Here is a 20662-nt window from a genome sequence, read left to right as displayed (position 1 = left end):
GCTGTCAGTGTGAAAACCTTGTCCCAAGATATTTTTGATAAATTTTGGACGCAGAAGGACCACCTCTCGTTGAGGAGCATTCAAGTGGGACTTAAATATGCCATGGAGGGGTAAAAGATTATAAAATAAATATGGTGAGTAACAAGATTAATTTGGAAGCGAGGGTTTACAGATCACAAACAAGCGGGAGACGCCTCATGTTGCGGTCGTCACTATCGCAGAAAAACAATATCTAGGATCACCACTGTTCATTTATACCGCAGGGTAAGTTTAAGTTAATTTACGTTTAACCAGTTAAATATGGAGAGGCACTCCCAGTCAACAATTTGATCTCTCAGTGATCTCACCATGAGCTCTCATGATACCTGTGATGTGTTCACAATCCGAGTTCACAGTGAGCTAAAAGTGTATCCTCACAGCGCCCTCACTGTGTGCTCATGCTATAGTCATATATAGCAACTATATTGGTCTGATTGGTTGAAGGACTATCCAATTGCGTTCAGAGTCATTTGAACTATGCCCGTTGATCACGCCTCTCGTGCAGGAGAAAACACAGAGCAGACTCACCAGACTAATGTTCAATCTTAAGATTGAGCTTGGTCTGGTGATAGCCAGACTACACAAAGACTAGATACCCAGCATGCATTGCAGCATGAAGGTTTCAATCGTCACCATTGTTGAGATTCATAAGCTGATTCTTGATGCCTCTTTGTGTCTAAATGACACAGTAGTTCAAATGTTTGTGTCTTATTATGCAATTCAGATCCATTATAAATGATTATGACACTGTTGGATATCAAACTGTGTAATCTGAGGTCTATTATAATTTAAAATATCAAGGTCAAACAAAATAATAAAACATCAACATCTAAATCTCTATTAATTGCTGAGATCTTCACATATTTAATGTGAATATATTTAAGTAATAGGACAGGTGATCCATCTAGATCAATATTATTGTGTACCAAACAGGTCAATCTTTGACAATATTTCCTTAATTAGAGATATTATATAGGCTTCCAAATTATTTAATATCAATTGTGGTGTGTTGTCTTTAGACCAAGAGAAAGCGTTTGATCAGGTTTAGCATGCTTATCTATGGAATGTTTTAGAAGCTTTTGGTTTTAATGAGAAGTTTAAGTTTAAGTTTAATAGTGCTCTTATGTGCTTCATTCGAGGTCAGTAGAGGTATTAGACAAGGATGTTCATTATCAGGAATGTTATATTCTCTTGTTATTCAACCACTTCTACAAACAATTAGGAAGAATTTAGATGGTTTTAGGATACCACTTTGTGATGTTAATTTTTGTATATCAGCTTATGCCGACGACCTTATAATAATTAATAAACAAAGTGACATATATGTTTTATCTAAATTGATAGAAGACTTTGGAAAATGGTCTTCAGCAAAAGTAAATTGTAAAAAAAAAGTGGGGCATTTTTATTAGGGGATTGGAATGAAGGGAAACCAATTCTTCCTGAAGGTCTGAGTTGAAATAGGTAGGGTTGCAGAGATTTTTTATTTTTTTATTTTTTTTGGAGATGATAATATCTTACAAAAAAATTGGGATGATTTATTACAAAGAGTGAAAGGTCGTCTAGACAAATGGAAGTGGATTCTACCCAACCTGTCTTATAGGGGAAGAACACTTATTGTAAATAATTTGGTCGCTTTACTCTTATGGCACAGACTGGTTTGTATTGATCCTCCAGTGAAATTGATGGCCGGGATTCAAGCGGATTTTGTTGACTTTTTTTGGGAGTATTTTATTTTTGCCCAAAGAAGAAGGGGGCCAAGGAGTGGTTCTTCTCCAGAGAAGGAGTGCAGCTTTCCAGTTGTGTTTTTACTCAGGACTGTTGGAAACCTTGGAATAGATAAACCTCTTTTTTTAATGGACCCTAAGTGCTTGGATATTTTACAATTGTTGTCTTTTTATCAGCATCTTTTCAAGATTTGGAGTTTTATTCATATTCAAAAGACAGAAAATTTGCATTCCATTTTTTGGTTTCTGAATGAACCCTTGATTTTTAAGGCAAGACTGGATCTGTCTGCGACCATTTTTTTACCAGGATTCAATAAGATTTTACAAAATTCAGGTTCCCTTTCAGTCGCTCAAGTTCGACGTAACGTCGACGTGACGACATAATTTCCCCCCTAGTTTATACCTTGAAACACAAACACACTCACACATCTGTTCAATTCTACAGATCCACAAACATTCAGACAAAACACAATCCATTAGAGGAAACATCAGAGTACATTACCAGCTGAGGTCGTCTCTGGTGTGACTGTTGTATCGGGGCTTATGATGTTAGTAACAGCTGAAAAATAATGACTAATGGTTAATACCAATAAATCAACAAACACAAATAATACCAAGAGCTCATGAACACATAATTATCTGCACAGTATGCTGAATAGCACACAGATGTTCTAACCAGCTCATAGACATAATAATTGTCTGGACAGGCTTTGACATTAATGGGAAAAAACAAACAGAGTTGCTAACTGTCTTACAATGAGCTAATTGTCTTACATTGACAGCTGTCAGTGTGAAAACCTTGTCCCAAGATGTTTTTGATAAATTTTGGACGCAGAAGGACCACCTCTCGTTGAGGAGCATTCAAGTGGGACTTAAATATGCCATGGAGGGGTAAAAGATTATAAAATAAATATGGTGAGTAACAAGATTAATTTGGAAGCGAGGGTTTACAGATCACAAACAAGCGGGAGACGCCTCATGTTGCGGTCGTCACTATCGCAGAAAAACAATATCTAGGATCACCACTGTTCATTTATACCGCAGGGTAAGTTTAAGTTAATTTACGTTTAACCAGTTTAATATGGAGAGGCACTCCCAGTCAACAATTTGATCTCTCAGTGATCTCACCATGAGCTCTCATGATACCTGTGATGTGTTCACAATCCGAGTTCACAGTGAGCTAAAAGTGTATCCTCACAGCGCCCTCACTGTGTGTTCATGCTATAGTCATAGCAACTATATTGGTCTGATTGGTTGAAGGACTATCCAATTGCGTTCAGAGTCATTTGAACTATGCCCGTTGATCACGCCTCTTTTGTATGTTGTTACACAGCTTTTATTAAAGCTTCAATGATGTCAAGGGTGTGGTGCAAGACTGCAAACAACGAACAAATGATTTTTAGTAAACTAATTTTACAATCAGATTTTGATCTTAAAAATAATATCAAAAGGCTGATAGCATCTTACCATCATAAATGTACAGATGTGTCACTGAAATATTCAATCTAATCTAGTGTAAATCATGTCAGCTATGTTTTGGTGTGAGCGGCTTCTCTGTTAACAAAGACTGATAATGGAAAAAATCTAAAATGAAAAGGTATTTTACTACAGAAAGACCTGAACTTTTGTGTACAGATAATGTATACTTTGTATTTCAGAACTGTGGTAAAGTGACCATTTTAATTGCATTAATTTAGCCAATCATAGATAGCGGAAGGAGCCTCCATTGCTCTATATTATCTTTTAATCTGTCAATCTTAGCCAAAAATTTTAATTTAAATATTTGCTTGGGTTTTTTTTGGTACCACAATGCCAAGATATGTAAAGTGGTCTTCGACTGTTTTGAAAGGTGAGGGACCAACCTGGCTGGAATTTGTGTGTCTAATTTGTCATGTTAGTCCTGATTCGATCTCTGCACATTGACCCCTGTCTTTTACAAAAATACTTTTTATTCTCTGTATATTCTTTATCATATTTGCATTTGATCGTGACTCCTTCTCCTGAATATCCTGTCACACTCATGGAGCTCACGACACCTACAACAAACCAGCATTAAAACACTTTAATTTACACAGAAATGAACTTTCCTCAACAGTCAATAGAACAACATGAAGTTAAAGACTCTCCTCATCAATTCTGTGCTGTTTTTCATGATCTACTCTGAGTTCAGATTCTTACCAGGAAACATCAGCAGAGTGAAAGTCCAGATGATCTTCATTCTTCTCTCTTATTAAATGATCTTCTCTTGTTGTTAGTAGATTCAGTTCTTCTGAAGCTCTCGATGTGTGTTCAGAAGAGTTTTGAGTGTTTCTTTCCTGGTTACATGTTTAACATGAAGAGCTGAATGTGTCAGAGACGCCCACTTCCCCTGAGAGAGAGAGAGAGAGAGAGAGAGAGAGAGAGAGAGAGATCTTCATAACACAGGCCACCAGCGGCTCACAGATAAACAGAAAATGATCCAGAACTTTTGGGAACTAACCCTTTAATATAAAGTAGGTGAGATATGATTTTCTGGTAGACTGTTTGTACTGATGTCTGACCTGATTATTGAGGACACAATAGACCAGGAAGATGAAGGTTCCCTGCTGGGAGTTCAAGATCAGGAAGAAGATCTCCAGCTCCTTCCAGAAACCCAGAATCCAGGAGCAACCAAGAACCACAAACTGAGCCAGTGTTTTAAATATCATATTCCTGCTGAGAAAGATGGAGAGTTAACATATATTTATTGATTATATTGTTGTGGAAAATTCCCTGAAAACTCCAGATAAGCCTTTATCCATTTTAATCCAGCACCTGTTTAGAGGAAGAAAAATAATTAAATGAACAAACATGAAGGATGAAGGTGTTGATCTCTGAGTCGTTCAAACTAAACTCACTTTTCACTTCCGTAGCCTTTAGGATTCACCCCAGCAGACACAGCCACCACAACCAGAGCAACCGTATATCCAATCACACACAGGAATCTACTGCTAAGCACCTCCCTCCTTTTGGAGCTGATCTGTGATAGGTTCTTCACACAGATGAAGAGCAGCACAGCTTCAATGAACATCCACACAAAGCCGGAGAGAAAGAGGAAGTGCAGCACACCTGATATCACGGCACACAACACCTGGAGATCACGAGAGACGGTTATGATTCTCAGTGAGACTGTGCTGAGCTGTAGGGCTCCTTCATCATTCTCACCTGATGACGGCGTATGAGTCTCAGGAACTGTTGTGTGAGCAGGAACAGAAGGTGAGCCAACAGAAGACTCACGCAGAGGTTGATTCGAGCCACATTATTCACTCCAGGACTCCACTGACAAAGGGCAAAGGTCAACAGGGCCAAACTGAAGAACACCAGCCCCACGATCACACACACCAAATTCAACAGGTCCAGCGCTGAGTCGCTCTGAGGAAACATGTCAGAGTACATGAGTGCCAAATCTGTGCTGTTCTTCAATGCTCACTATAAATGTTCTCGTACCTCTGATGGGCGGCTGGTTTGCATGATGAGAGCGAATGTGGACAGATGAACACAGGAACACACAGTGTAGCTGCTGTTGGTCTTTAAAACAGAACAACCATCTACAATCCACTCGCTGATATTCCAGTACACACAGGACAGAGAACTGCTGGACTCAAACTCCTGCAAAAAGAAGAAAGAACATGCCGAAAATAGTATAACTCTGAATATTAGATGTTTTCAGATATTCATCAGTTCTCAGGTTGGACAAAAACACATTTCAGTCTCTCACGCTGATGTGTTTGAGGGTGAAGTTGACTGGTTTGGTGAGTTTACTGTTCACCAACAGTTTTGAGAAGAGTAGCTGAGATCACAGTGGACATCATGGTTTTAATAGTGTCAGTTGATGTGTTGAAGAAGTCTGGCTTCAGTAGATTCTCCATTGTGTTATAACTCATGAAAGCCACAGCAGCAGCTGATCCTGTGTGACAGAAACAGAAGAAACTTGTATTCAACACATTCAAACCTTTAGTTAAATGTGGTTTAGGGACCGTTCGGTATTTATGGAAAGGACCACCGGAGGAAAATAGGGGAGGGTCATGTCTTTTTATTCTTTGTTGAGGGGAGGGTCATCCAACTTTTTTTAGTCTAGGGGGAGGGTCACCCAACTTTTATAGTCATTAAAACAGCAACATTTCAAAGTGGCTTGTTTGGTGCTATTTTTTCCATTTAGCTCCATGTTGCTCTCGTGGTATCAGCCCCCCATCGATATCAGATGGGTCTGACCCAACAAAAATCCAGTTTGGCGCTGTTTGACAGTGCGCGCGCACTTCAGATCGCGCTCAGAAAAAGTGTATCATGTCAGAACAGAACGCCAATGAAATGTTTACCCGGCAAAGCTTTAAAGCACGAGCAAATAATGAACTTTTGTGATTGCGAATAAGTGCAGTGTCCTGTGAGTGTAACTCTACCGCTGCATTAACATGTGTGATGTGAATGTACTTCGAGTTTTACAGTATTGGGACTGAGGCGCCGGAACTGCAGCTGATAGAATGTGCGCTGTAGCGCAATACTACCATATTTTAGTTTCCATTCTTATTTTGTTTCCACGATGTGTAAGATGTAGGGCTACCACATCTTTAAATTACTATTAGTATTATTTAAGTTAACATAATAAAATACGTAGACCTACTACACCACAAAAACTAGTTGAGGATAAATTCGTTAAAATTGGGCAATTCCAGCGTTATGGACGTGACATTTGCTGTCAAAACTTGAAATATAAATTCTCAGAAAATGCATTTAATACCAATATTTTGAAACGTCTGTTAATATACTCCCTTAAGAAAGAAGTCAAGACATTAGAAAAATATCAGTCTACACATGCGTTTTATATTTAATGTGAGGGAAATACACATGTGACGTGACACAAAAAATCTTTAACTTTTAGGTGGCAAAATATTTTTTAGTAATTCTGTGAATTACACTGTGCAAACCAAAAGATATATACCTCGTCTGTTTCTCCAGCATTCTCCGCTGTTGACGGTGCTAAGAGCAGAGGATACCATTCACTTCCGCCGGTCGAAGAGGCGATAGCAGCCCACCTTTGCCCGCCCTCTGCTGGACGGCGTGTAAAACCGGCTCTGCCCTCTAAAGCCTGCCGCATGACGTCAACACTGCTCGGTCGCGCTTTCTCTGCCGCCGGGCAGGCTGCGTCAGCGCTGCACATGATGGCCACTCTGCAGATTTTCCAGGCCGATCTCCTCCGAAAACTGGACGAGATGGGACCAGATGCAATCTGCATGGTGGACTTGAGAAGCGCTTCGGATCTCGCTCTCCATGCTACTAAGTCCGCTGCACAGGCCATAGGACGGAACATGGCTTCTCTCACCGTGGCTGAGAGACATCTATGGCTGACGCTCTCGGAGATGTCTGAGTCTGAGCGCACCGCGTTCCTCGACGCCCCGGTTTCCTCTGCTGGCCTCTTCGGATCCTCTGTCGATAACTTCGTGGAGAGATTCGCCGAGGTGCAGAAAGCGTCACAGGCTTTTAAGCACTTCCTCCCGTAGCGCTCCAGTTCCGTAGCGCACTGTGCGAAACCACCCGCGCGGAGCTCACAGCCAAAGCCTCCGCCCTCTGCCGCTTCATCGCAGCGCCGACAGGACCGCAGCTCGAGGCCTCGCTCTCGCTCGACTAACCGCCGCCCCGCTCCGCGTGGGCCACGGCCAAGGATTGCGGTGAAGCCTGAAGCCCCGAAGCCATCCTAGCACACCTAGGAAAGCGTCGGTGTTCGAGTCCCGCTGTGGCCGGACTTTCACCGAAGCTCGTCGCTCGTTCAGTTCCAGGAAATTTGACTGTTCCAGCATATTCTGCAGTGTACAAGCCGGAACAGCTACCCGCTTGCCTGCACACAAAAGCCGTTTTTACGGCTGCCCAGATAAATCCCATAAAGAGTGTATTTTCTGGTGTCCCGGCCACGGGCGATGGTGCTATATGTGTAGAAAAGATGCCCATTGCCCAGTGCCCATCCCTACACACAAGCACGGCCCTTCACACAGGGCCCGCGCTCATAAAATCGACTCAGGTCGATCGCGCACCCAACATACAGTGAGGAAAATAAGTATTTGAACACCCTGCTAGAGTGGTTCTCTCTAGAAGAGGGAACGAGTACTGCGTATCTTGCCGTGCATGCAACACACTCTGGTTCGCTTCATCGATGAAAAACCAGGGATCAGCTGTCCCGAGCCTCCTTTTATAGGCCTAAGCCACGCCCGTTTCGGCGGGACATGACGCAGCGAAGCGCCCTCATTGGTCTGACGTCACTATAGGCCTCGCTCGATAGGCTGATGCAGTTGCCGCAGAGCAGCCAATGGGCGCGCGAGCTGTCTCGCCCATGCCTGTATGCTGCTGCAACGCGTTTTGCATTAATACAAAATTATAGGATAATTTTTGGCTTCAATATCTCGTGGAAAAGAGGTTTTCCCCTAGCGTAAGATACTTACGCAGTACTCGTTCCCTCTTCTAGAGAGAATCGAGGTTACGTTAGTAACCGCGTACGTTTCTCCACTCACCAACAGCAGCAAGAATAAAACTGACTCTGTCATGTGTGTCTGTCGGCTTCACCAATGTAGAGATGAGTTTCTTGTTGGCTTTTAACACATGGTTTCCATTGGAGGCAAGTACAGCTGGGCTGACTGATGATGAAGACTCTGAAATATTTCCTGAAGTGTTGAGGACCATATTCAAACTATCGGTCACATTCTAATTTATTGATCAGAAAAAAAAATACTGTAAATGTAAATATTAAGAAAGCCAATTAATCAGACCAGCAATGTCAATCATGTAACTGACGATTACATTTGATTTGATTATTTAAAAAAAAAATCTCTTGAAGACTTACAGGCAAAGGAAGCTCTTGATCTGTAATGTTCTCGATCTGCTCTAGAAGATTTTGAAGCTTTTCAGTCTGACTCTGAAATCAAAATTAAGAAGACAGAATTTGACGATATGTGAGTGATGACTCTAACCGGGTATGCTGAGTGCCTCTGAAATGAGACACAGACAGTGTTTTTGAACGAATTTCTTTAACAAATGATTCAATGACATATCTTTTTTTAAACATTTGTCGCCACCTAATGGTGGAAATTAAAATACTTTTCTAAAGGTGCTTTTCTGTATTGTGCTCGCTACAGTGGACAGTGTTTGTATCCAAACCAGTGCTGGCCCGAGCCTTTTGGGGGCCCTAAGCAGAATTTGATTCGGGGGCCCCCTCCCACCACGCGGAGTCACCTGTGCTTGACGATTATTTACACAAATGTCACGCTATAATGTTACATTATAAATTAATACAATGAGGTTATGTATTAATAAAAAATAAATACTTACAAAAATAACTTTTTGAAAGAGCTACTAAAAAAACCTACTTAAAAAAGTTTGAACTTTTTCTTTACTCTTTTACTAACTCTTTGAAACTTCTGAAAACAAACTGTCACAAAAACAAACTGTGTAAACTGTCGCTAAATATCCTCCAACGTTTTGCAACACTTTGCAGTTTTAATGATGTTTCCCTTGTCTTGTGTGAACTTTAGTTATTTCCTGTTCTGTGTCATGTTTTGTAGTCCTTTGTAGTTTTTCTAGTTTATTAGTATCCCCAGGTGTTTCTGATTAACGACGCCATCTTGTTATCTTGTTTAGCTCGTTAGTCTCTGTATTTAAACCCTGTGTCTTGTTACAGTGTTTGTGGGTTCATGATGTTGTTAGATGTTGGTTGTGCCGGTCTTTATGTCTGAGTTTTTGAGTCTGTCTAGTCTTTAGTTTATTTAATAAAAGTACTAGTGCTGCATTTGGATCCTGCTTCCTTCTATGTTCCAGCCTGCCCCGTTACAGATGAACTCACCACTAACGTGGATCCAGCAGCAATGACTTCCAGGAATCCAGTAGCACGGATTATGTGTCTCCGTCAGGGAGACCGGCGCATTGAGGAGTATGTACAGGATTTTATCGATCTGGCAAATGTTACTCCTATTGACCCTCTGTGCCTCATGATATTTTTTAGAGGGGGACTATCAGAGCCACTTGGGTCAACCATGCCACTGCACCCTCCCCACAGCACTTTAGGATTTTATATTGGCTTGGCCCTGCAACTGAGTGATTTGGGATATGCTGTGGGGATCACGGAGGAGAAACGTGGTACTCCCACATTAGCCCTCATTCCGCAGCCTTGTCACGTCTGCCGATCCAGAGACTGTTCACGTCACGTCTGCCGATCCAGAGACTGTTCACGTCACTTCTGCCGATCCAGAGACTGTTCACGTCACTTCTGCCGATCCAGAGACTGTTCACGTCACTTCTGCCGATCCAGAGACTGTTCACGTCACTTCTGCCGATCCAGAAACTGTTCCGTCACTTCTGCCGATCCAGAGACTGTTCACGTCACTTCTGCCGATCCAGAGACTGTTCACGTCACTTCTGCCGATCCAGAGACTGTTCACGTCACGCACGGCGAGTCAGTGTCGCCGAACAGGATGGCAGCCGTCGAGCCAGTGTCTCCGGACAAGATGGCCGCCACCGCCGAACCAGTGTCTCAGGACAAGATGGTCTCCGCCGAGCCAGTGTCTCCGAACAAGATGGCTGCCGTCGAGCCAGTGTCTCAGGACAAGATGGTCTCCGCCGAGCCAGTGTCTTTGGACAAGATGGCCGCCGCCGAGCCTGTGTCTCCGGACAAGATGGCCGCCATCGAGCCTGTGTCTCCGGACAAGATGGCTGTTCCTGAGCCGGAATCTGTTCCTGAGCCGAGGTCTGTTCCTGAACCGGTGTTTGTTCCCGAGCCGGTTTCTGTTCCTGAGCCAGTGTCTGTTCCTGCCCATGATCCCATGGACGCCCCCAAGGAAATTTTGGGGGGGGGGAAATAAGGCCCTGCCATGGTCGGCCGAAGGGTCGTCTCCTCCCTGGCCGCCTGAAGGGTCGTCTCCTCCCTGGCCGCCTGAAGGGTCGTCTCCTCCCTGGCCGCCTGAAGGGTCGTCTCCTCCCTGGCCGCCTGAAGGGTCGTCTCCTCCCTGGCCGCCTGAAGGGTCGTCTCCTCCCTGGCCGCATGAAGGGTCGTCTCCGCCCTGGCCGCATGAAGGGTCGTCTCCGCCCTGGCCGCCTGAAGGGTCGTCACCGCCCTGGCCGCCTGAAGGGTCGTCTCCGCCCTGGTCGCCTGCACAGCCTGCTCCGCCCTGGTCGCCTGCACAGCCTGCTCCGCCCTGGTCGCCTGCACAGCCTGCTCCGCCCTGGTCGCCTGCACAGCCTGCTCCGCCCTGGTCGCCTGCACAGCCTGCTCCGCCCTGGTCGCCTGCACAGCCTGCTCCGCCCTGGTCGCCTGCACAGCCTGCTCCGCCCTGGCCTCTCGTCCTGTCACATTCTCCAGGCCCTCTTCCGTTCCAAAGGGCTTGGCCCTCCACCCCGCCCCCGGATCCGCCTCCCACCCACCACCCTCCTGGACTATTGTTTTCTGAGGAGCGTCTGGAATCCACTCCTTAAGTGGGGGGCTATGTAATGATTCCTGTCTGGTGTTCCCCTGGTCTTGTGTGAACTTTAGTTATTTCCTGTTCTGTGTCATGTTTTGTAGTTTTTCTAGTGTATTAGTATCCCCAGGTGTTTCTGATTAACCACACCCTCTTGTTATCTTGTTTAGCTTGTTAGTCTCTGTATTTAAACCCTGTGTCTTGTTACAGTGTTTGTGGGTTCATGATGTTGTTAGATGTTGGTTGTGCCGTTCCCTATGTCTGAGTTTGAGTCTGTCTAGTCTTTAGTTTATTTAATAAAAGTACTACTGCTGCATTTGGATCCTGCTTCCTTCTATGTTCCAGCCTGCCCCGTTATTATACATGAATAATTAAGAGAAAGTGTCTTCTCATTGGATAAGAAAACTCAGTCACATGAATAATTATGAGACACCGATGAGTCATCAAAGTACTATAGTGCTCTGACACAATGAAGATTTTAAACCCGGAAGATGAAAATAGTGGAAAAAGCTATGGCAGGTGATTTTCAGATGTTCCCCAGTCACGCGAGACACGACAGACACTAAATCAGGGCATAAATGAGAGATTTAATATCCCAAAGTCTCTTTATGGCACAGCAGTACTGATGTCCATCCTTGAGTCTCTGTTATAGTGAAAGTATGGGCTGTTTAGTCTAATGTAAATCATGTCAGCATGTTTTGCTAGCTATGTTTTGTATGTTGTTACACAGCTTTTATTAATGCTTCACTGATGTCAAGGGTGTGGTGCAAATATAGCACTGTATGTGTGACCAGCAACGGCCAGTCTTCTAGACTGCAAACAACGAACAAATGATCTTTGGGTTTAATTTATGATACATAATATATAGATGATGACATTATAAATCTAAATGACAGTCTGTATGCAGTTATTGCAGAATAAAAACTATTTAAGATTGTTTGCTTGCATACTGCATATTGAGCATGCATTTCAGAAGAAGTCATATTGTGGCACAAAGTCATGTGACCACTTTGAACTTTCCCCTGACACAGCTGTTATTAACACTTCACTGATGTCAAGGGTGTGGTGCAAATATAGCGCTGTATGTGTGACCAGCAACACTTGTTAAAGGAGTCATAACCTAGTATTACCTTGGATACCCACGCTCTATTATAGTCTTTCAGGCCCTTCTAAAAAAGAAAAGTGGAAAAAAAATAAACACAGAGCTCCTCTGACCCTTATTTCTGAAGGCATTATTGTCTCGCGAGATCTGATGCTATATTTTGGCTGTCGTGGACGGTCATTTTAATAATGCAAATGAGGGGCGCGTTGATTGGTGGCAGGAAGGAGGGGGGTTGACACCGCAGGTAACTTCAGCATATCATTCCAAAATGACATCATGGCGCAAGTTGTGAATGAACCTGACCTGGCCGCGACCTACGGAATTCAACCGTATATGCACGAGCCAGACTCTGAACCTGAGCTGGAAAGGGAAGATGTGGAGTCGATGGAAGGACGTCTACATCAAGATGTCTCTGAATGGTAAAGACAATCATTTTGACTGAGAGATACATTATACCTTTTATTTAAAGGAGTCATCACCTGTAATTTTCACTTTTCCACGAGAATCAATGTATGTTATGATTGCCTAACGATTATACACTGGCCGGGAAGCCGATATTTAAAAGTGAAGCGTTTGTTTACCCCTGGGTTCGTAAACCAGCCCACGTGCACGCGCACTCAAATACGAGATTTTAATTTCTGCACCGACTTGACGTCAAGACGGGGCATAAATTAAAATCTCGTATTTGAGTGCGCGTGCACGTGGGCTGGTTTACGAACCCAGGGGTAAACAAACGATTCACTTTTAAATATCGGCTTCCCGGCCAGTGTATAATCGTTAGGCAATCATAACATACATTGATTCTCGTGGAAAAGTGAAAATTACAGGTGATGACTCCTTTAATTACAGTCTTCTAGACTGCAAACAATGAACAAATCATTATATATAATTTTACAATCAGATGATGATCTTAAAAATAATATCAAAAGGCTGATAGCATCTTACCGTTATTAATGTTCAGATGTGTCACTGAAATCCACTTGTTCTTGTTCTTTTGTCCCGTCTCAACAGCTCCACACCAGTATATCCCAGAATCCTCTAGTATCAGATCAGTGATGGTCACAGTAAAAACTCCTGCAGATTCATCATCCCTCCGAGAGAATCTGCCGTTACTGTTTGTTTCTGATGAAACTTTGATACCCGATGTCTCACAGAGCGACGGGTCGCTTCCTTTGCAGATGAACTTGATCTTGTTCTTCAAATCACTGTTATAATGGCAGGTGATGTTCAGATGCTCTCCAGTCACACGAAACATGACAGACACTAAATCAGGGCATAAATAAGATATTTAACTGTCCCAAAGTCTCTTTATGGCACAGCAGTACTGATGTCCATCCTTGAGTCTCTGTTATAGTGACAGTATGGGCTGTTTAGTCTAGTGTAAATCATGTCAGCTATGTTTTGGTGTGAACGGCTTCTCTGTTAACAAAGACTGATAATTGAATAAATATAAAATGAAAAGGTATTTTGCTACAGAAAGACCTGAACTTTTGTGTACAGATAATGAATACTTTGTGTTTTGAATGAGCGATTTCTCCATAACTGAGACAGTGTTGTGTGTGAGGAAGTGATGTGGGTCAGTGTCTGTGGTGTGAACACACTCGCTTATCATCATCTACAGAGGATACTGTGTTTTCTGTTACCTCACCTCTTTACATCCTCACACAGGGTTCCCACACCTTGGTTAACTTCAAATTCAAGGACCTTTCAAGGACTTTCCAGGTCCAATACCCTCAAATTCAAGGACTTAACCCTCTAAGGTGCTGCCCGCGCTTCTCCCGGTACATCTTTGCCGCGCAATGGTGCCGCCCACGCCTCTTCCGGTACAACTTTGCCGCTCAATGGTGCCGCCGTGCAAGGCGCGAGTGTTCACGAAGCACAAGCAGATCATTTTGACCATTTGCCCTACGGGGATGGGGGTGGCAGGGGTGAACGTGGTCTTAGTGTACATAGGAGAGCTGTTGCTAGAGGTAAAGGCAGCAGGGGTAGAAGAAATAAATTCCAACATCAATTCAATATCTACTATTTCCTGAATATTACTGATGAACTGATCAAAAAGTAGGCTATTGTTCACATGCGTTTTACTACTATATAGTATAGTAATAATTTAGTACTTTCTTCTGTTATTGTTGGTTTCCTCTTTTCTCATCATTTTGAATGAGGATAAAATAAAATAAAATAAAACATGCAAATAAGTTCAAACATCAGTTCAATATCTACTATTTCCTGAATATTATGAAATTCAAGAGGACCGCCCCCTGATGACGTCATAATATGCAAATTAGATGAGTATATTTACACCCCACATAAACTTTCAGTCATCCCCAACATTTTTCTAATTTACAGTATCTCTATCTTTAAGCCCTTTCAAGCCACAAGCTTTTAAAATTTTGATGTCAAAATCCAGCATTTTTTCAAAAAAAACTTGCCGCCTAAAGGGTTAATGTGGGAACACATTTGTTGTGTCGAACAACAAACGTTGAGGTTCCATCGTAGTTGTTTTATGCGCACATGAACGTCATGGCAACGTACAACACAAAGTACCTCACGCGGGAAACACTTAACGTAATGCGTAAATGCGCGTAGCTAACATAAATCAAGCAAGTATGCATGGGCCACGAAGTGTTGGCAAAATAACACATTAACGGACCAGAGGAAATAATATGGAATTTTTTTCCAGAAAACTAAATAAACAAAATAAATTCAAGCACTTTCAAGGAACTGTATCTATTATGTTCATTTTCAAAAACTTTCCAGGCCCTTGATTTTTTTTTTTTTTTTTTTAGATTCACAAACTTTCAAGGATTTCAAAGACCCGTGGGAACCCTGATACAGCGCTCTCTCAGACACACACAGACCTCTCTGATGTTACTGATATATTAGTTATGATTATATGTGTTTTACACCATATCTATGTGCACTGTCCACTTCACTCATGCAGAATATTCTGACTTACCAGGTTTAATTTCCAGGATAATCTCTGTGTATTTATCAGGTTTTCCCTGTCCTGTCCTGTCCTCACACCACACCGGTATTTGCCTTGATCCTCTGTTCTCAGATCAGTGATGGTGACGGTGAAGATGTGGGTCGTTCTGTCATCGGTCAGAGAGAATCTCCTGTCTTTAGCTGGAGATCCAGATTCAACAGGAATGTTTTTATTGAGTCATGGACACTCTCCTCTGCAGAGATACTTATTCTGCTCTTCATATCCAGACTCATAGGGACAGCGTATTTCAACTTTTCCTTCTTCATAACCAGTGAAAGTCAAGATCTCCGTTGTCTCACACGCCAAGACTAAAAACATAAGAGAGAGAAACTCAGCTCAGAGCGAACATGGACCTGATTGAGAACAGGAGCTGTTTTAGAAAGACCCAGAAACACAGAATAAACTCTTACCTGACATGATGAGCAGGAGAAATATGAGAAGTTTATGATCACAGATCTGGATCATTTTCTGCTTTATCTGTGAGCCGCATGGTGGCCTGTGTTATGAAGATCTCTCTCTCTCTCTCTCTCTCTCTCTCTCTCTCTCTCTCTCTCTCTCTCTGTGCGCATGTGCGGAGTGACTGGGAGGAACGCGTGAGTGTTTGAGCGAGTGGCGGCGTGTTTGAGTGAGTTTTTTCTCTTTTTCCCCTTTTTTTCTTGTTTCTTTAATCATTTAGTTTAGCTTAGTTTGTAGTTAGCTGTTAGGGGGTGTGGAAATGTCGGCAGATTCTGACGGGTTTGCTACCTTAACAGCCCGGAACGGCTGTAAATGTATACCAGATGACTCGATCATGGTCGAAGACTGCTTGACTGCTGTCAGTAGTGAAATAGGTGCTCGGAACATTCTGTCAGCATCTAGAATGAATAAAGCTGTCGTTGTGTTTTTGAAAGAAGAGTCTATGGTTCATCATTTAGTAAGTTGGCTTATCTGTTGGTGATGTTTTTCTGCCTGTTTTACCGCTGTCGAGCCCTTCTAAAAAGGTAACTCTTTCTAATGTGCCGCCTTTTATTTCTAATGACTCACTTGAGCGATTACATGGCTGCTATGGCAAAATATTGATGCCGATTAAAATGATCCCCCTCTGTGTTAAAAATCCAAATTTGAAACATGTGATGTCTTTCAGACGGCAAACTTTTATGATTTTGAATGCCGAATTTCAAAATTTGGACGTTTCCGTGAAATTGGCTTTGTCAGGTAAAGATTATAAATGTTTTATCAGCACGGATTCAATGAAATGTTTTTCTTGTGAGATTTTTGGTCATACAAGACAAAAATGTCCATCTAATAAGGTGACTGAACAAAATGAGACCGAACCTACTATACTTCTGGAGCAAGTGGCTTCTACTTCGGAAATTGTTAATCAGGATGTAACGTTAGGGAACAAAACTGATCTGGCTGTATCGGATTCTTTGTCTAAAGACGAAGAAAATCCGAAAGAACATGCAGTTAACAGTTGTGCTGTGGACGCAGAAAAGTGTTTAGTGAACACTAGTGAGTGTGATAATGTCAGCAGTGGGGCTGAGATCGCCGCTGCGGGAACCAGTGACCCAGAGCGCCCGCGGGAGTCAGGTGAGCTCGCGGATGCCGGAGAGTCGCGGGACTCGCGAGCATCTGTTGGCCTGTCACTGAATGACGAGGAACAGCTCACCGGGAGAGGTGAGACGCAGTCTGTAAATATTGATTCTGACAGCGAGGAATCTGATATTGTAGATTATCTCACTGATGTTAGTTCACAAGGAAGTTATGCAGAAAAACAATGCAGCCTTCAAATGAAGCCACCTTATTATACAGTGCAACAAATGAATGATTTCCTTGATAGCACTTTTAATCAGCGAAAACCAAGATTAGAGAAGTATTTCTCTGATTTGCAACTTTTTGTTGATTCTTGTGCCATGGCTACGAGAAAAGCTTCATTGGAGGAGCTTGATCAGCCAAAAAGATATCGACTCAAGAAACATGTAAGCACTGTTAAAAAAAGACTGAAAATCAGTTCAAAGAAATACAAATAGAGTCATGTTTATTAACAGGGTGATATCTTGGGCTTTTTTTCTTTTTTTCTTTCCTTTCCTCATGACAACCTTAAACATTGGAACTTTTAATATTAATGGTTGTCGGGGTATAGAAGAGAGAGCGGCTTTAGTCGATTATTTGCGCTTAAAGAAAGTGGATGTGATTTTATTACAGGAAACGCATTCGGATCAGCAGAATCAGACACAGTGGACTGGTGATTGGAAAGGCAATGTTTTGCTAAGCCATGGAACAAACCTTAGTGCAGGTGTTGCCATTCTTTTTTCTCCATCTGTTAGTAGTCAGCCAGATATGGTTGATGTTGTGCCTGGTCGGATTTTGAGAGCTGATATTGCTTTGGGTGATGCACTTTTTTCTTTTTTTAATGTGTATGCTCCAAATATTGGTCAAGAACGTATTATGTTTTTTTAAAATACTTTCTCATGCTTTATCACAGTGTCCTCAGGGAAATATTCTTGTTCTTGGTGGTGATTTTAATTGTACTGTTAATCCAGATCTGGATAGAAATCATGATGAACCTCATCCACCTTCTGCTGAGAGCTTAAAGAAATTAATGATCATGATTTAGTTGATTTATGGAGGCCTTTTCTGGGGTTAGACAGTACACATGGTTTAAAGCTAATTTAAATAATATGTCAGGAGCTAGACTCGACCGCTTCTGTGTTGCAAAAGGCAATAGGGGAAGGTTCTTTAATAGTTCAATTTCGCCATCTTTTTTATCAGATCATCACTATGTATCTATTAAAGTTTCTGTCTCTATTCCTAGATTCTCTAAGTCACATTGGAACTTTAATAATAGATTATTGCAGGATTGCACCTTCATTCACTCTTTTAATCTTTTCTGGAAAACTTGGAGAGAGGAGAGATGCAGTTTTCAGTCATTGAGTCAATGGTGGGACATCGGTAAAGCACAAATTAAGACTTTTTGCCAACAGTACTCTGCACATAGTACTAGAGCCCTTAAAGAAAAAATGAAGTCTCTCTTGAAAAAGATATTCTTGGGCAAAGCAGTGACTCTACCCACAATACTTCATCCTTTATTGACTCTGTTGCAAGAGATAAGATCCTTTTAAAGAACTTATTGGAGGAACGAGGAAAAACAGCCCTTCTAAGGACCCGGTTTGCTCAGCTGAATGACATGGATGCTCCAACAGTTTTCTTTTTTGGACTTGAAAAAAAGTCAAGAGAACAGAAGATCTTTCATCAATTGAAGATTCCATGTGGTGGAGTTACAACTGATCAGCGGGAAATTCAAGCATATGCTCTTTCCTTTTATGAGGATTTATACTGTTCCGAGGAATGTGATGGAGCTGTAGCTGATGAATTTTTATATGATTTATCTAAGCTATCTGAAGAGGAACATGATGACTTGGACAGTCCTTTATCATTTGGAGAACTTTCTCAAGCTGTTCAGGAGATGTCTTTTGGGAAATCACCTGGGTTGGATGGACTTTCAGCAGAGTTTTTTAAGTCTTTCTGGAATTTAATCGGACAAGACCTATATGGTGTTTTTCTTGAATGTATTGAGCAAGGAACTCTTCCTTTGAGTAGTCGAAGGGCAATTTTAACCCTAATCCCAAAAAAGGGTGATCTTGGGTGTCTAAAGAACTGGCGTCCAGTATCATTGATCTGTGCTGATTTTAAGATATTGTCAAAAGCATTGACTAATAGACTTAAAAAATGTATGGCGTCAGTCATTCACAACGATCAAACATTTTGTGTCCCTAAAAGGTCGATTTTTGACAATCTCTTTTTGTTGAGAGATATCATTACTGTTGCTAAAATGCATAATTTGGACATTGGTTTTCTTTCGCTAGACCAAGAAAAGGCGTTCGACAGGGTTGATCATCAATATTTATTTAAGACCCTGGAAGCCTTTGGTTTTGGTCCTTATTTTGTTTCTCTCATTAAGATGTTGTATAATGAAATTTACAGCATGTTAAGATTTAATGGTTCCCTTACTAGGCCTTTTTCTGTAACCAGGGGAATAAGGCAAGGGTGCCCTCTGTCAGGTCTCCTGTATGCAATATCTATTGAGCCTCTCCTAGTTTCACTTAGGAGGCAACTACATGGTGTAAATATTCCCATTTTCCCCAGTCTAGATCCAGTTAAACTTACAGCTTACGCAGATGACATAACAGTAGTTATAAAAGATTCGGAAGATGTTTCAAGATTGATCTCTTCTTTAGATAGCTTTCGAAAAGCTTCATCTGCATGTATCAACTGGGGGAAATGTGCATCCTTGCTGTTGGGAGAATGGTCGGGTGGAGGACCTCCCCAGCTGCCAAAGCAATGTAGATGGGCCCGAGATGGCTTTAGAGTCACCAAATTTTTGAATGCTGGTATTACAAAAGTTATGGACTTGATTGATTTAACAAAAGGCCAATGGCGAACTGAATATGAACTTGCTAATCAAGTTGGGCTAACTTCTGTTAGAATTGTGGAGGGATTAGTTAGGAATCTTAAGGCCTCTTTTCCTCCGATGTTGACTTCTTTTATAAATAATGTTTTTTTTTAATGGTTTTATTCCTCAGACATTTCCTGAATTTAAGGTGGTCCTTAAAGATTGGGAATCAGTTGATGATACAAGTCTAACAAACTTACTGAAAGGTTATGGGGATTTGGTATTGTTTTGTATTGAAAAAAAAAAGTTATATCATATTTGTGTGAAGTCTGTACATCTTGGACAATTGAAACAAAGACTGGACACTAAATGGAGGACTTGGCTTTCTATTTCTGATGACTTATATCCATCTTGGAGATTACTGTACAAACACCCTATCTCCAAGAGATGCGGGGACCTTCAGTGGAGGTTATTGCATTGTATTATTGCCTCAAACTCTTTTATTTCAAAGCTTAACCCTCTGGAGTCTGAGCGTTTTTTTGGGCCCTGGGGGTGTTCTGACATGCCCTGACATTTGTGCTTTTTTCAGTTGCTTATAAACATATTAATGGCAAAGGTGTAAATTCACTCTATATAGCACAAACAGGACTACAATAATATGTGAGCCACATGTATGTACATGTTTTCATTTTTGAGAGAATAATGTTTATGCGTGGTTATCGAAAAAACTAAAAATTAAAAATTTTGAAATAAGACCACAAAACACATACTAAATATGTGGCAATAAGACTTTTGACTTATGGATGTCGTCGCCTATAGTTTTTTCTTCAAAATTATGTGAAAATAGTCTTGCTTTATCGTTCACATAAAACCATACATTGATTTAAATTGATGTAAAACAGGTTTTGCTTGGAAAGCCAATATGCGAGGGGGCGTGAACGAGGAGTGGTTTACACCTTAGAATACACCCACTCTGCATAATGATGAGCC

General features: G+C 41.8%; 1 protein-coding gene and 1 pseudogene across 2 annotated transcripts in view; both read right to left on the bottom strand.

Annotated features, from left to right (window-relative positions):
• The window catches only part of LOC309493640 (uncharacterized protein), a 544011-nt gene that overhangs the window by 485629 nt on the left and 37720 nt on the right, over positions 1-20662 (bottom strand). The window contains exon 3 of the mRNA XM_082162808.1: positions 13260-13577. Within this exon, the coding sequence (XP_082018934.1) occupies positions 13260-13577 (318 nt within the window). The remainder of the gene's footprint in view (positions 1-13259; positions 13578-20662) is intronic.
• On the bottom strand, positions 3733-7673 carry LOC309494752 (adhesion G protein-coupled receptor E4-like; annotated as a pseudogene). The gene is made up of 8 exons: positions 6718-7673; positions 5500-5688; positions 5229-5390; positions 4947-5153; positions 4640-4872; positions 4304-4454; positions 3942-4078; positions 3733-3799 (listed from the first exon to the last, which is right to left on the bottom strand). The product of its transcript is annotated as an adhesion G protein-coupled receptor E4-like (transcript).

The sequence above is a fragment of the Leuciscus leuciscus genome (genome assembly GCF_965113295.1).
Source record: "Leuciscus leuciscus genome assembly, chromosome: 3".
Taxonomy (NCBI): Eukaryota; Metazoa; Chordata; class Actinopteri; order Cypriniformes; family Leuciscidae; genus Leuciscus; species Leuciscus leuciscus.
The sequence above is the reverse complement of the archived record's forward strand: the minus strand, read 5'-3'. Positions and strand labels throughout refer to the sequence as shown.